Source organism: Nyctibius grandis, chromosome 28 (assembly GCF_013368605.1).
Source record: "Nyctibius grandis isolate bNycGra1 chromosome 28, bNycGra1.pri, whole genome shotgun sequence".
In the NCBI taxonomy this organism is placed as follows: Eukaryota; Metazoa; Chordata; class Aves; order Nyctibiiformes; family Nyctibiidae; genus Nyctibius; species Nyctibius grandis.
Window position 1 is genome coordinate 1,360,832 of NC_090685.1, and position 16,606 is coordinate 1,377,437.

At 54.4% G+C, this 16,606-nt stretch overlaps 2 protein-coding genes across 2 annotated transcripts in view; both read left to right on the top strand.

Moving 5' to 3' along the window:
- The window catches only part of LOC137674308 (fer-1-like protein 4), a 37,637-nt gene extending 37,419 nt beyond the window's left edge, over positions 1–218 (top strand). The window contains exon 45 of the mRNA XM_068419557.1: positions 38–218. Within this exon, the coding sequence (XP_068275658.1) occupies positions 38–218 (181 nt within the window). The remainder of the gene's footprint in view (positions 1–37) is intronic.
- Positions 219–2,214: 1,996 nt separating this feature from the next.
- Positions 2,215–16,606, top strand: part of LOC137674313 (arf-GAP with SH3 domain, ANK repeat and PH domain-containing protein 1-like) — a 28,026-nt gene continuing 13,634 nt past the window's right edge. The window contains exons 1-10 of the mRNA XM_068419571.1: positions 2,215–2,340; positions 7,525–7,597; positions 7,873–8,018; positions 8,467–8,541; positions 11,326–11,375; positions 11,490–11,619; positions 13,819–13,904; positions 14,362–14,437; positions 15,822–15,908; positions 16,123–16,223. Of these exons, the coding sequence (XP_068275672.1) occupies positions 2,215–2,340; positions 7,525–7,597; positions 7,873–8,018; positions 8,467–8,541; positions 11,326–11,375; positions 11,490–11,619; positions 13,819–13,904; positions 14,362–14,437; positions 15,822–15,908; positions 16,123–16,223 (950 nt within the window). The remainder of the gene's footprint in view (positions 2,341–7,524; positions 7,598–7,872; positions 8,019–8,466; positions 8,542–11,325; positions 11,376–11,489; positions 11,620–13,818; positions 13,905–14,361; positions 14,438–15,821; positions 15,909–16,122; positions 16,224–16,606) is intronic.

Sequence of the window (16,606 nt, forward strand, 5' to 3'; positions counted from 1 at the left end):
GGGCCCGTGCTTATCTATTCTTCCCTCCCTGTTCCAGCCGGCCAAAAACTTCTTTCAACTGGTTTGTGAATCCCATGAAGACCTTTGTGTTCTTTATCTGGAAGCGGTACAAGAAATACATAATTGTGCTGTTCATTGTCGCTGTTCTGACCATCTTCCTGGTTCTTTTGATCTACACCATGCCTGGATACATCAGCGAGAAGATCATCAATGGATAAATGCTCTCCAGCACAGAACTACTCAAAGATAGGGGTGATTATTGCAGGAATAGAGACTGGACCAGAAAGCTTAAGGTAATCCTGGAGGTGCAGAGGCAACCTTCAGAGTGAGAGACCTGCAGAAGGGGCCTCTCTTTGGGGAGTCACGTTTCATGCTAAGTATCAATGAGATGCTAAGAAACCAAGTAACCAACCTACTAAATAAGGCAAACTCCTTGAAGGACACTTACAACTTTGGGAAAAAAATTGTTCTTTGTGGGATTGGGGTGGGAGGGTGGGAAAACAGGGTCTGCTGGGGCTGACCCCACAGACACGGCAGCTGAAACCAGCTCTTGCCGTTGGGAGTGTTTCTGGTAGAGATGGGGACATGCAGAGCCATCCATGCCCCGGCTTGACAACGCTTGGCACTTCCCAGGCCTTTGCCTGAAGAGTTCAAAACACATTGCAGGGAGAGGGCAGGTCTGGCGTAGGGTCCTGGTGGCGGTAGGACCTGGAAGACCTTTGAATGGGGGTCCCCAGGGAGAAGGATGACAGAGCCATGAGCTCCCTGCCGTGCCAAAAGCACAGGAACAGCTCTTGGAGTTGGAGTTGGCTCAGATGTGGTAGCACTCCCCGGGACATGGACTTTCTGGTCGTCACTCCTTACAAGCTGCTTAACAGCTTCTCCTGCGTGTGCTGGGTTGGATTCAGGCTTGCTTCAGCCTTCGTTTTGGCTCTCCATTTCCACAGGAATAAAAGCTCCTTGGCTGCTCTCTCTGATGCTGCTTGTGTTTTGTAGCTGCTCTCTGGAGCTGGGGCCAGTCCTCGCTGATGCCCCTTTGCCCTTCCTCCCGGAGAGCACAGCGCTGGGACATCGGCATGGGGTTGTCAGCATGAGTCTGTGTTGTGGTGTTGGGCTGATGGAAATTAAATGAGACTTGTTCTCAGCAAGGTTCCTGGTGCCCCAGGGTTCCTGTCTTCTGCACAGACAAGCCCTGACATGATCTGATCTCAAGTGGAGGTGCCTCACCCTGAGGTTTGGCAGGACAGATTCCTTCTGAGGGGCCTCATCCTGGTGCAGGAAATGATGCTCCGAGGGAGTGCTGCGTTTCCAAAGAAATTAATTGATGATGGGGGTTTATAGGGAAGGTGGCTGCCTGATTGTCTTTTGGATGGGGCAGGGTGTGGGGCAGACATGGTGCTCCCCTGGGAGAGTAGGGTTCAGCTGCTGGGGGGGTGCCCAGAGTGGCAAAGGGGGAGCCCGCTCCCCCCCAGGTGACCCTTGGGCTGCGAGGGGGGCAAAACAGGCTGCAAAGGGCTCAGGTCATGGAGCACCCACGTGGGGCTAGAGTGGGGCCCTGGGGGGGGCGACAGGGCTGCTCCGGGTGCTGCGTCACCCCCAGGTTTCTGCAGGGCCTGTCACGTGGACATCGCTTTCACAAACGGTACCCAGTGCATCCCAGCTGTGCCCAGTGCATCCCAGCATACCTGGTGCACCCAGCAGTGACCACTGCATCCCAGCATACCCAGTGGACCTCAAGGGTGAGCAGTCCATGCCAGCAGTGCCCAGTGCATCCCAGCACACCTGGTGCACCCCAGCAGTGCCCAGTGCATCCCAGCATACCCGGTGCGCCTCAGGGGTGACCGGTCTGTGCCAGTGAGCTCAGTGCACCCCAGCATGCCCAGCGCACGTCCCCACACAGCTCCTTGGCTCTTGCAGCCCTGCTCACTGCATTTCCCCCCGCACCTCCAGGCTGGGGCTCCCTGACCCAAAGCGTGTCTGCCTCAGGCTTCCTCAAAATATTTCAGCTTGTAGTTGCAGGGTTCGTAGCCGTGCTGCTGCGTGCCTGGGTCTGTGGGGGGGTGGGTGTTTGTTCAGGGTGTGGGTGTGCAGGGCGAGGGGCTCCCTCCTGCCCTCGCTGCTGGCAGCAGCGTGTCCCCAGCCCCTGCCCAGCCCCGGCGTGGCCGCGGCGCCCGGAGGCAGTTCCCCTTCCTGGCACCACCTCGCTGCGGCACCATGGCCGCCCTCATCTCGGTGTGCGACTTCGTGCGGCAGGTGCAGGAGGACCTCAGCTCGCCCACCACCTCTGCCTTCGCCAGCCACATGGGCCGCTGCAAGGCCACTGCCAACAACCTGGAGGAGGTGAGCAGGGGCGGGGGCTGCGGGGGGCACCCTGAGGAGCCGGAGGGGCACCCCCAGCATGGTCCCGCAGGATCTGCTCCCCGGTTCAGGCATCACCATGTCATTTTTCACTGTGAATGGAGAGTGGTGTGAGCATCTTTGGGTGCTTGCAAAACACTCAAAGATTTGGCGAAGGCTTGCGACGGGTCGTGGTGGCCGGGTGACAGGCGTCAGTCGGTGGGGACAGGGGCCAAGGGGAGAGGTTTGTGGGGAAGGCTGCACCTCGTACCGGGCTCATGCTGCGTGGTAAAGAGAGGACAGAACCCTTCAACCAGACAAGCATCAAACTAAAAGCAAAACAAGAAATTAAAGGAAGTTCTTGGAGGCAACAGGAGGGTTTTCTCACTTGTCCGAAGTTAAGCTGTGGGAAACGCTGACGTGGGATGTTCGGAGGCCAAATGCACGAGTGCTCCCAAAAACTGACAGAGCTGAGGTGAGGGGCTGCTGCGGAGAGCAGCGTCTGACGCAAAACTTATTGGGGCCAAACGCCTTTGACAGATGGCAAAAGGCAGAAGACCCTGATAGGCATCATGGGGCACAGTGCGGGAGGGGAAGCAGAGCTGCTGGCACACGCGGGAGCAAGCAGCAGAGCCTGATGCCCTGGGATGACCATGAGCAAAATCGGCTCAGTGGAGGGTCCAGGCTTCCCATGGAGAGTGTCCCACCACCCACCTAGACCTGCCTTGGGACTTAGTGGAAAACTATGGTCAGTACCCTGTAACCATCATGCTGGCCTGTTCCTGGGCAAAGCAAGGTCCTGACCCCTGCCCTGGAAAATAGCCACGAGATGTTGCCTCTGCGGTGGGGCTCTCCGTATGGTGGTCCAGAGGGCTCCGAGCCTCTTGGTGCCTCCTCCTGGTACGTCTGGTAGATGTGCTGGGAGCAACCAAACCACACCACCACGACGTCACCTCCCGTTGTTTTGTAGTTTCAGCAGATGAGGGGATGGTGCCCAGGGATTTATCAGGGCCTGTCTGTGGGCTCTGGCTGCTGCACTGCCCTGGAGTCCCCCGGTGCCTGCAGGTTTGGAGCAGATGGGGGCTGTGCTCCTGTAGATCATTTTGTCAGTCGTGGTCACTGAGGTTTTTTTCTTCTTGGTTCTCAGGCCTCTGGAGGCCAGGACTTGCTCAGGAGCCTCTGGGCATGGGGCAACTTCCTTCTGTTGCTTAATTTTCAACTGTTACTCTGTCACTTGCACCACAAGCAAAGCTAGAACTTCAGTCCTTTAAAACAGAGCTGCTACATCAGGAAGCTGTGGTTAGAGAGAAACACTGCTGACCGCGTTCATGTCTGCAGAGCTCCTGGCTTGGGACTCGCCTGTCAGAGCGGACAGAAAACTCGGGACACGGTCCTGGTGCTACGCAGTCGGCAGGGGATTTGCTGCAGTGAAAGCCAGGAGAGGTGGCGTGAGCCCCGCCGGCTGGGCAGCAGCGTTGTGTGAGCCAGGAGACACGGGGAGATGCCTTCATCTTCGGGTGCAGGTCAGGGCTGGAGTGAGCAGATGGCCAGGAGAAATTCCAACATCGTGGGGTGTCCCCCATTGCTCTGGCTTGGATGTTGGTGTCTGCAGGAGCTGCCTGTCCTGGAGGAAGGTCCTCTCTGCTGGCACCAGCGCTGGCCTCTGACTTGCTACCTCCCTGAGTGTACAGCCAGGGGAGCCCCACCTGGCTCTCGCCTGGGACTTAACTCCTCCTGACCTGTGCAGTAGCTCAGCTGCCACCTCTGTGCGCTTTCACCGGGAGGAAGACTCTGGTGCTGGAGAAGGGCAAGTGAGAGCCAGAGGCTGGGAGCTGAAGCTGAAACTGAAATGAAAAGAGATAGTAGTTGCAATATTTCAGCTGTGACTTAATGAAGTACTGGTGTGCGTGGCCAAAAGGTGAAGCGAATGTTTGGTCTCCATCCTCTTTAAATGCAACCTGGATGTCTTTGTGGAGACTGCTGAGTCCCACATAGGGTGCAGGCTCATGCAAGGTTGCTTTGTGAGTGCTAATGCCTTGTCTATGCAGACGATGTGACCTGACAGTCACTCTCAGTCTGAGTTTTTCTGCACTCTTGAAGCCTAGTGAGAAGGGAGAAGTGTGCTGTGACCCCAGCACTCTGGAAGCCATAGACAGCGGTGAAAACAGATCTGGCAGAGCTGGAGCCACAGGGTCCTTCCATTCCTTGGTCTCACCTCTGAAAGGCAGAAATACCAGTGCTGGTGACTTCTGCAGTGGTTCAGCCAGCAGCTTTTGTTGATGGTGTGGGGAACGTTGTACAGCAAAGAGTCCTGGTACGTGCAAACAGCCGTGAGCAGGTGCGTGCTCGTAACGGGGAGCAGCACCAGTGTGCGATAAAACTGACCACAGCAAGAGCCTGTCCTGGAGGGGAGGGGAACCCTGGCACGGCGTGGCCAGCCGAGGGAGGGTGCTGAGCTGCAGGCCGAGGACATCAGCCAGTTTTCCACCGCTGGAGGAAGGGGAAGTCATGCAGCTCGGCAGAACCAGATCCGCCTGCAAGGCAAATGGCCGCAGGTTAAAGTGCAGGCAGGGGAGGGAGCCTGGGGCGTCCTGTGCCAAGCACCAGGTACAGGGTTCCCTGCCCGTGGCCGGCGGCTGTACTGTACACACTAGCCAGTCCTTGGAGGGAGCGCTGCCTCTTGCTGCTGGGCTCTCTGGATGGGGAGCCAGGGTGGCGGAGGTGCCTGTTGGTGATGGCCTCTGGGACGCTGCGGAGAAGTCTCACCCTGGGGCTGCTCCTCCAGAGCAGGGAAGCCTCCTGGCCTGGGAGCATCAGCCCAGCAGGCAGGGAACCGTCCCAAAGGTGGGGACAGGTCACTTGTGGACTGAGGTTACACCTTCAGGGAGGGGGTTGTCAGGAGAAAGGAAGACGAAGGCCACAGATGTGGGAGGTTTGAGCAGCTGTGTGTAGAGAGATGGATTTCTGGTAAAAGATGAAGTATAAACATGACTGGCATCACAAGGGACCTGGGCAGGCTCCAGGGACATTTCGGGAAGGAGGCAGCCATCCTGGTCAAGGTGGGTCCCAGCAGCAGAGGAGAGCGAGGGGGAGAGAGGCTCTGGAGGCCACTGGGAGGTTGGAGATCAGGGTCTCGGTGGCGGAAGGCTCCAAATTGCTCCCTCCCAGTATCATGTACGAGGGCAGGCAGGGAAGGGAAGAGCTCCAGTAAGACTGTGTGGCTAAAAAGCTGCTGTACGGTTGAGGAGATGAGAGAAGTCTGGAACTGGGAAAGCCGCCCCGGTGGAGCCTCTGCAAGGGAGATGGGCTTCACCTGAAGAAAGGTAAAGGGATACCTAAGGGTAGCAAGCTGACTCCCACATGCAATGGCTCAGACAACTGCAGGGAGCTGTGGCCCAGGAGGGGACTGTGCCTGCCTCACGGCAGCACTCACAATAACCATGTGGTTGTGAGGGGGATGTGTTAGTCCCTGAAGTTCTGGATTAACCTAAAGTCATTTTCTGAACATGGGGGTATGAGTGTCTCCAACAGCTTTGCCAAAGGACAATGATCAGATGCTTCAGATACCCTGTCCTGCCACTGCCTTTCTGACCTTGGCTCGTGGGGATCTCTGTGAACCATAATACTGCATTCCCTGGGTTTGCAATGCTTGGTGTGAGCACAGTCCTGATGGTCCTAGAGCTCTTACATTAATTGGTCCAGCAATATCTGTTTGAGGGCTTGGCTGCATAACCTCAGTCCCAAACTGGGCTGGACAAGAAGGTGCAGTTGTTAAGAGTTGTGGGTGGCAGCTCTTCCCTGGGGAGCAGAAAGTCTGGAAACTCCTGTTTTGGGGTATAAGTCCCCATAATTCAAGTTCTCATCATCCCTGCTGCACGGAACTCTGGAAACATGCAGGCAGATAAGTTTCCAGCACTATTGCTCCTTGGGTACCTAAATGTTTATGGTGACATCCCTGCATGCCACAATCATCTTGACTGTGCTGGCCCACACAGAGCCTGACACATAGTCCTCTACCACCTGGGTTCAGCGGCGTCGCCTGGCTGATGCGGTGCACAACAGAGGACAAAGCCAGTGGCAGTACCACTCCCCTGGGTGCCCACCCACTCAGCTGTTAAATAGCCTTAGCTGTAGCATGCAAGCCCACCCTGAGCTGTTCTTTGGATTCCCAAATTGCTGTAATAATGTTTGCCCCCATACATCAGTGTTTACGTATCTTAAAAGCCTGTGCCCTGCTTCGAGCTCTGGCACCGTCAGGACAACACTCAGAGCGAAGCTGTGTCACTCCCTGCAGGGCCAGCCCGATGTGGGAGCTGTTGGAGCTCACATCAGTCCAGTGAATGGGTCACACCTGAAACACTGTCCCCAGCCAGGAGCGATGTGGAGCAACCAGAGAGAGTCAGTGGATGATAACAGCGAAGCAGAGCTGGGCTGATCCAGCTGCATGAGGAGGGGGGTGTCTGACAGCAGCCCACAACTCCCCTAAGGACAGATATAGGCAATGGTATCAAGCTCTCTTGGGCAGCATCAGATGCAATAACATGCAGCAATATCCCCTTTGAGGCTCAGGAAGTTCAGGTTGGGTGTTTGTTAGAAAAAGTTTCTTCTGCAGAGGGTGGTGCAGCCCTGCAAGAGGCCACTAGAGAGGTGACCTCCATCCTTCAAGGGTTTCAAAGCCCAACTAAGCAAAGCACAGCCAGCCTGATCTGGTATTGCCAATAATCCTGCTCCCAGCAAGAGATTGCATGAGAGCCCTTCCAAGCAGTAGTGTATGAAATAACATCTGTAATGCAGTCTCTCCTAGGCAGAGAGTTAGATGCCTCCAAACATTTCCCCTCAGCCACCTATGCCTCCTCTTCTCAGCCCAGGAATTACACTGACAGTGATGGAAATAAAATCTGTAACTAACAGTCTCTTACCACTGAAATCCCCATTTTCTGTCAGTGCTGTTTGTTCCTTTTTCTAATATACTTTCCAATTCTCTCTTAATTCTTGACCACTTCTTCCAGAAGAACATCAGGAAGGCTTGCAGATATTTAAGATATACATGGACTACTACCACTAGATCATCACCTACCTGCTGGCAGGCCAATCTGGCTCGGGGGTGCTGAGGCTGGTGCTGAGCCCTGTGGGTTACAGAAATGCGTGTATGGGTGTAGCCAGTGACCATTTCCTCTGCATTTCTAGGCCTTGGATGCTGACCGAGCTGTGCTGCAGAAGATGAGGAAAGCAGCCAAGGCGGAGCATGGCTGTGGACAAGGTCAGGGCAGAACGGAGCCTCAGGGCGGGGGGGAGGCAGCGATGGATGGATGAAAGGAGTCCTTGCTGCAGGTCGGGTTGATGGCAGCAGGGAGTATGGGTCTCGAGGGTCCCTATAGCTGGGTGGTGGGGGGGGACGGGCAGCAGAAGGCAACAGGAGCCAGCTCGGGTGCATGAGCAGAACTGGGCATGGTGACTCCCAGGAGGGAGGCAGGGGTTGGGTGTTCATCCTGACCTTCCCCCTGCGCTTGCTGGAGACCATCCTTGTTCCCTCAGACCTCATCAGCCACCTCGAAGCCCACATCGCTGCCCAGGAGAAATTCTCAGCCAACTACCAGCTGGAGAGTGAGGAGCAGCTGGCCAGTGCCTTTAGCACCTTCGCTGCCTTCTCCCGGGAGCTACTGACCGCTGTCAGGAGCCTGGTAGGCAGCTCTGTCCCCTGCACGTACCGCAGAGTGGGCCCTGGCTTGCACGGGGATGATGGTGGGGTCCCCAGGAAAAGCAGCAGGCTCTGGGCTGCAGCCTGGAGATCCAAGCTCATCCCTTCCCCGACAGAGGCAGGAGGCCATGGCACGCGGTTGCAGAGCGAGAGGCACAGGCTGCGCTGACGGGGCCATCTGCGCAGGCCTCTGAGGGTGCTCAGAAGGGGCCTCTGGAGGTCTCCTGCCCACCACCCTGCTTGGAGACAGGCTCTCACCAGCACGGGGTCAGGCTGGCTGTGGCTTTCTCCAGCCTGGTGATTTCCAAGGATGGAGGCTTTCAGCTGACTTCTGCAGCGGTTCCTCCGCGGGCTCACCAACAGCTTTCTCTGCACGAGGAGTGGTGCAGGGATGTGGTGCTAGTGGCGTGATCTCTCTCTTTCCTTTCCAGTGGCAGAGTTTGTACCACAACATTAACTTCTCCCTGGAGTCACTAATAAAGGGTGACATGAAAGACCTCAAAGCGGTAAGCAGGGGCTGAAGGGGCTGCGCCGAGGTGGGGCTGGTGAGTGGCTGGAGACAGAGCGGGTACCAGCTGTGGGGGTCCCATCCCAGGCTCACGCCTTGCCCTCCGGCAGGGATGCGTGTTGGAGGGGCAGGTCTGCCTGCCTCTCCTCTGTGCCAGCCCCTGCTCCCTCCCGAGGCTGGCGCCTCACACCACGAGTCAGGCTGGTGGTGCCCCTCAGCTGGGACCTCTCCTGTTTGCAGGCACCTGGCTGAATCCAGAGGAGACTGGTGGCATTCACTGTGCGGGGAAAAACCAGGGTGTTGTGCACCAAATATTGATGTTTTCGCTGGCCATTAGTGCACAAACTCCCCCACAACCTCCCAGTGAGGCACCCCCTCCCCCACCCCAGACCCACCTGTGGCTCTTGCATTTATGTGTGTGAGCACAAGTGTGTTGGTGTGAATCCGAGCATGCGTGTGTGTATCTACCAGCTGCAGGTGCCTCTCAGGGACTGCAGAGTAGCAAGTCCTAAAGTGACCACGCAATTTGATCTTCAGCACTGTGGAGATATCAGCAATCTTCACAGTGCTCAGCAGCGTAGATTTTAGGAAAAGCATCAAACTAGTATTTAATTTTTGCCGTTTTTAACCAATGAGAAGGTTATCATGGCCCTTGGTAAGTCTGCACACACATTCCTACCTCTGAGTCCCCGTGGCCATCTCAGGCCATCAGCTCTGAGCAGTTGCCCCTGGGTGCCTCTGCCTGTGTAGGCGTGCCCGTGCCTTGGGTGTTCGGGATGAGGAGGCTGGACCGATCCCAACCATGATGCTAGAGCAAGGTCAAGGGGTTGCTTATTACAGCCTGTGTCTGTCGTGGTGGACCACCAGAGCGTGGTCCAGATGGGGCCTGGCACTGTTCCTCTCTGTGTGGTTTTGGGCACAGAGACTCCGCGAGCAGAGTATGTACGACCTGAAACAGTAAACCCGTTATTTATCGGCTGATGCACACATCAGGTTGTTAGGATTTAATGAGCTTGGCATTAATGCACTCAGCACCATGATGAGACACCTGAGGACTTGTGCTGGCCCGACAGACCAGCTCGGGAGGAGTGGGGACAGCGCTGCTGCTCCCTGCAACACATCCTCGCTATTGGGCATCGCTGTCTTCCACCAGACCTGCTGATACTCTGACAAACCATCTGTGTTTTCTTCTTTGAGAATTTTGTTTTTCCATGATTGATACTATTTTTTCTCTTGAATCCTTGAGCTAGTAATGAACCTGTTTCAACAACCCAAACTCTGTAATTTTACTGCTTTAATCTTGTATAGTTCCACCCTATAGATTTTCTCCTAGCTTTCTCTCCCAGCTCTGCAGTTTCCTCAGATGCTTGATGAAGGTTTTGCAGCTGGGCTGTATCAGAGCTGGGCTGGGCATCCTGGAGCAAACAGCCGAACCTCTGGGAAAGTGGAGAGGAAGTTTTGGATGGGACTGCAGAAAGAGGGATGGGAACTGTGGCAGGGTTTGGGGACTGCCAAAGGACTAATTGCCAAATACTGAAACAAATTATGAGCATTTAGGCATCCATTTGGAAGCTTGTGCTCTACAGGATCATGAAAGTGGAAGGAGAGAGCAAATTCTGGAACTTCTGCTGTGAAGTAAGTTGATAAAAGAATATAAAATATGAAGGGAAAACATCCACTATTTGCATTGTTAAGGACGATGTCAAGAACATTGGGAACCAAGAAAACAGGCAGAGAGAGAGGAAAAAACAACCAGCTGCCTGCGAGGGGTCATGATTAAGCTGGAGGGATCCAACAGGAATCAGAGGCTGGCCTGAATCAGTTTGACATTTTCATTAGAATGGAGATAAATGCAAGATCTGTCCTAACGAGGTTCTGCCTTGACATGAATAAAGAAATTGCACCTCAGGGGCCAGAGAGGCATTGGGACGGGACCCAGAGAGGCTGTGCAATCTCCATCCTCGGGGTTTTTCAACATCTGCCGGCACAAAGCCTGGTCTGAATTCAGTGCTGTCCCTGCCTTGAGCGGGACGTTAGACTGGAGACCTCCTGAAGTCCACCCCAACCTGATTGACTCTGTCTGTCTTTGACACAGAGGTTTGCAGAGCACTAAGTGGTGGGAACAGGGCAGAACACGGGTGATCTGAGTAAATGCATTTAATGGACAAATGCAGATGAACATACCAAGATGGCAACCACCGGAGAAAAGCTAAAGTCACACAAAGCCAAATGGGAAACAAATGATGGCTTTTTAGCAGCAAGACTAATTCACCATTAAATGAATACCTGGGGAAGAATCAGATAGTGCTGATGTTGCCAGGTTTGGGTGGGTTTCTGATGTCTCTCTGAGTGATGTTTTGGTTAAACATGACATTCTGGCTTCAGCAGGTGAGAATCTGGTTGGTACTTTCTGGCTTGTGCATGCCTGAGCAATTTCTTCTGCCTTTAAAATGGTGGTTCTGTGAAAGGTGGTATAGCTGGGTGCTGCTACGTACACACCTCTGTGATGTACGTATGAGTGATATATGTGGTGGAGCCTGTGCATTTGTGTGTGTGTGTAAGCATGTGCCCATGAGTGAACCCACGCTGGTGAGCACACGTGTCCACTGTGCACTGAGGGGAGGCAAGGACCTTCCTGGGGAGGGACGCTCCTGTGCCAGCCACGTCCTGGGTCTGCAAGGGCCTTGATGCTAGGGTGACCCAGTGGGACCGCAGTACGCTGAGGATGAGGAAGGCTTTGGCCTGGTCGTAGTCATTAAATGGTGCCTTTGGCTCTTCCTAGGAGTTCAAGAAGCCCTTTGAGAAGGCTTGCAAAGACTATGAGAACAAACTGTAAGTCTTCAGGCTCCCCCACCCCGAGGTCTGGACTCGGAGGCCGGTTTTTGTCTGCCTTTGCCGACAAGCAGTTGGATGGAGCCTTTCACACATCTCTCCTCTTTCCTTGAGTGCCAAGATCGAGAAGGAAAAGCGTGAGCTGGCGAAGCAGCATGGCATGGTGCGGAGTGAGGTGAGCGGGGGCGAGATCGCCGAGGAGATGGAGAAGGAGCGCAGGACCTTCCAGCTGAACATGTGTGAGGTGAGGACGGGACCAGCCTGTGTCGCACAGGGCAGTGTTAGACTCGCTGAATCGGCCCCCAGGGGATGAATTTCCCTTCCAGTGGATCACAGCAGCTGTGCCACAGCCCCGGCAGAGCCCGGTCCGGAGCGGGCAGACATCAGCAGTGACTCTCCCACTGGTGCTTCTCACGCACCCTCCGACCTGGGATTGTTTCAAAGTAGCTTTTTTGTCTGAATCCACTCTGATTTTTCATTCAGGGTTATCTTCTGTCCCTGGTCAGTGAGTGATGCTTGTGTCCAGGGTATTGCAGGTCTCTTTCTGCCTTCCTGGGATGCTGAAGTCCCCCAGATTCTACCCCAGGCACCGGCAGCATCTGGCAGCTCCCTCTGCTCGGCCCCTGGGGAGCGGCACCGAGGTGGGCAGCAGATCCCCAGGGACCGTTGTTCAGCAGGTCATGTCCGTTGTGCTGGCGAGACCCTGGGCATATTCTCTCAGTTGGAGAGCTGCCAGGGTTGTGGTAGGCTCAAGCCAACCTGGGGCAGGGGCTGATTCAAGGAGTTTAGCCAGAGCTTGAGCTTATATTAACCTGGCAGCAGAGATAGCAACTTGGGAAAAATCCCACAAAGGCTTTGGATCCAAGCTTCTTCCCGACTGCCCACAGTGGGTGCTGCTGGCACTGAGGTCCCTGCTCCCTCTCACATGGTCCGACCATAGCCCTCCCTCTGCTTGTTGGGATAAACTCAGCCCAATTCCCCTGCAAATGGGACTTCCTGCTCCCACTGCCACACGTCACAAGCAACAGCAAGAGTGAAAAATCTGAAGATACTGATTTCATTCAAAATATCCAGCTCTTTGTAACCATGTTTTGGAAACAGTTACTGTTTCCATGCTGAAACTGTTGTTCTTCAAATATCAGAAGCCCTTGTGCTACAGAGCTGCATTTCCTTAAACAGATCCAGTAGGTCAGGTTGTAGTGGAGTGGGAGTCAGCCTCTTCTCCCAGGCAACCAGCGATAGGACAAGAGGACACAGCCTCAAGCTTCGCCAGGGGAGGTTCAGGTTGGACATTAGGAAGCATTTCTTCTCAGAAAGGGTCATTAGCCGTTGGAAGGGGCTGCCCAGGGAGGTGGTGGAGTCACCATCTCTGGAGGTGTTTAAGAAAAGACTGGACATGGCACTTAGTGCCATGGTCTAGTTGCCATGGTGGTGTCAGGGCAATGGTTGGACTCGATGATCCCAGAGGTCTTTTCCAATCTGATTGGTTCTATGATTCCGTGGAGGTTTCATTCTGTGCTGATGTGCACCCACACATGGAATTCAGGTTCCTGAGAGGGTGTCTTCTAGGAAACACTTCTTCTGATGGATCGAGGGTGTTTTGCGTGATACCCTCAGAATAAATAACAGGGAAGTCTGAGGCTGGCCATGGTGAACATGTATTTTGGAAGGTGATTTACTGTGCTGGCCTGTGGGTCTTCTGGAAATGGTTGTTTGTAGGTTGCTGTTTTTACAGTAGTTGCAATGTCAAGAGAGCTGGTGCTGGTGTAGAAGTAGTCCAAAGATGGATGGAGAAATACTCAACATGTTCCACAGCACAACACACTGTCTCATGTTGTCAGTCTGCCAACTGAAAGGGCCAGTGTTGGTTTTCATGGATGAGGTTGTTATGGTGGAAGATAGGCTGGGTGAGGTAGCAGATAAGTTTGGGCTGGAAATCTGAACCTTCAGCTCTCTTCTGAAGGTCCTCAAGGCAGGCTGAGATGCCAGCTGCGTGTATGATATAGGCAGGCTCACAGCACTGACATTGTCGGCAGGGTCAGGTGGAGGTGGTGCAGTTCATGGATCAAATCTAGTGGGTCTTGGAGGAACTTGGCTCTTGAGCAATGAGGTTTGAAGGTCTATGGGATAGCTGGCTGTTCTTCAGTGAAGGCACCATGAATGGTGAATCTCTGAGGGTGCATTAACTGAGTGTTTGCCCTGCATAAGTAAAGCCCAGAAAGCCCAGGGTCCATGCCACCACTGTGGATACACCAGATCAAAGCACTGGGCCCTGCTTACTGCCATCTTCTCACCCCATGAAAGCCACCTGAGCTGCTTCCATCAGGGCATGACTGCCAGGATGGGCCACAATACACTGAGGCGGGGGGGGAATCAAAAAGTGCATAAAAAGCATTTCTCTCTCTAAGCTACAAATTCAGTCCCTGTGTCCTTTTCCCTTCAGTATCTAATCAAAGTGAACGAGATCAAAACCAAGAAAGGGATCGGCCTACTGCAAAACCACATCAAGCACTGCAGCTCCCAGTTCAAGTAAGAGCGACCGGTAACCTGCCTGCACGCCCTTTCTCTCCAGAAGCACTGGTTGTAGAGGGGGCCTGAGGGTGGCTTAACTTGCAGGACCTGGGCTCCTGCAGTCGCCTTGGCCTGTCCTGTAACTTGCTGAAAGTCCTCTTCTCCTGGAGGCGGTCGAGGCAAGGATCTCAGCAGGGTGGGCTTCCTCTCTCTAGTCTGACATTTTCATAAGGCAGCGTAAAGCAGAGACCTGGGATGCAAAGACGACAGTGCTGAGCACTCTCAATGAACGTAACTGCCTCCAAATCTTTCCAAAATACATTTCCTAAGAAAGATTTTTTCAGCTATGAAGCAAAAGCACTATCTGCTGAAGGCATGATGGGCTCTGAGGCAGGAGCTCGGGGTCTGTAGGCTTCACAGCCAGTGCTAAGAGCAGGATTTCAGGACATGCCCTTACGTTAGCCTCTCCTCTCAGTTTTTTCCAGGAATGTTTAAACACAATGGCAAAACTTAAGCAGTTTACAGAGAAGCTCACCCCAGAGCTGCAGAGTGTGAGTATTCATCTGAAGTTGGGTGAGGGGAGCAGGATGGAGAGCAGGGGTATCTTCCCCAGGGCCTCCTCTTCCTCTGCAGAAGCAGAACTGAGGACTTTTGCAGCTCTTCACATCCATTAATCGTTATTTCCTGACCCTCTGATGCGCAGTGGCCTGTGGGGGGTGAAATGCAGCCATCACTGGCAGTGGGAAAATTACGGTGCCATGCCCCAGGACACAGAGTAGGAAGAACAAGAATAAACATGGGCACCAAGGAGGCACTAACATATTCATCTGCCAAAGCCCTAGCTGCTCTGCAGAATTCCCGATTTCTCATTTGTGCTCTTAGCTTTCCATGCCTGTTGCTGCCAACTCAAGCTCTTACTGCATTTCCTCGGGGGCTTTGTTTTGCTGTAGATGCAGACCACGTAAGCCTTGTGACCTTTAGCTTTTGACTTCAGGCTCTGTCAGTCATAGACAGCCCGGAGACAGAAAGGAGTTTTCCAAGTGGCAAGGCTTTCGGAGACAGTCGGAGCACTCGCGTCCCAGGTGGTACGACGTCCCCCGGGTGCAGCAGAGGGTTTATGTCAGTTTCCCAGCATTTCCAGACCTCCATTCCAGCTTGCTTGGGCTTGCTCATTCTTCTCCGTACCTCCTTGCAAGTCAAGATTTGTAGAGGCTTGGGGATATAGTCCTCACCCAGATACTGTGTCAGCATCACTTGTACTCGTCTCCCCTGGTCCTGTAGTGCAGGTCACCTCTGGGCATCCGCTGCTTTGTTTGAATTAATCGGCTTTAGGGGTGTTACCCTGCTTGTTCCATAATTTGTAGTCATTCAAATTAAAATTCATTATGTAAATAGCAAAAAGAGGGGAGGCGCCACCCCAGAGCAAGGTAACCGAGCACAGCAAGCAGCATCTTACGGATCCCTCCCGCACACAAATCCTCAGGCTCCGTTTTGGGCCACATTCTGTCAACTGTTTGATGGCTTGGAGACCTTTTAATTATTTTAACTGCTGACGCTACCAATGGAAAAAACCCAACCACCACAGTGACCTTCAAGCTGTTGGTTGTTTTTACACCGCGGAGAGCTGCAAACAGCTGTTTTCTCAGTAAATGCAACCTGCTCTCCTGTGGCCTCACGTCGCAGGAGTCCCAGTGCTGGGGACATGCCTGCTCCCTCCCCTCAGCGAGGTTCCCACTGAAGTGCTCCTTGCATGTGCCACATACCAGGGGACGAGCGGCGATCTCCCACCGTAGGAATGGGGCTTGGTGCATCCCACAGATGGGGGAGGTGGCGAGGGCAGAGGGTGGCGTGGGGGCCCAGGAGAAGGAGTGGGATGCCGAGGCAGGAGTCTCCTGCTGACCCGTGAGCGGCTCACCGTGCTCTGGCGCCTTTCAGATGAAGATCCGGCAGGACGAGGAGAAGAAGCAGCTCTGCTCCCTTCGGGATCAGCTGAAAACGGCATTGCAGCTGGAGCAGAAAGAGGTAAAGTTTGGTCCTTCTTGTGAGGGAACGGGGTGGTGCCTGCAGAGGGCATGGCATGGCAGCACAGTGCCCGCCTGCCGATGCAGAAAGCCGCAGGGTTTCTGGTGAGCTCTGGGGGAGCACAGGGTCCCCGGCAGTCCTGTGAGGACACGCTCTTGGCTGCCAGTGGTACTGATGGGGTAGAGCCTTGATGCTATTTCTCTCCCTCTGCCAGGACCCTGGGAACAAGCAGGCAGGGTACAACATGCACCAGCTGCAAGGGAACAAGCAGTACGGCACGGAGAAGTCGGGGACCCTCTTCAAGAAAAGTGATGGGTAATTTGGGATCCAGCATGCCCCTTTCAATGGTGCTTTGGTGACCCGGGACCAGAGCAGGGCTCACCCAGACCAAACTCCTCTCCCTGCGGTGGTCACAAGGCAGAGGAACAGGACAAGCATGCATGAAGGTGTGCTCGACACTGTCCCAGCCACCAACAGCTTTCAACAACAAGCTCCAGGCAGCTTGTGCCCATCTTTTATCTCTGAGGGCATTCTCCTCCCATGAAGGTGCCCAATGTCCTCTCAAGCCCTGTGAGCACTGGGAGCAAGGACCCTCACACCTACCACGGGGAGCCAGAACCAGCTCACCATCTTTCCTTCCAGCAGGGATCCCACCACCTTCATCCAACACCCCATGGTCTTGTGCTGGGAGGGACGGG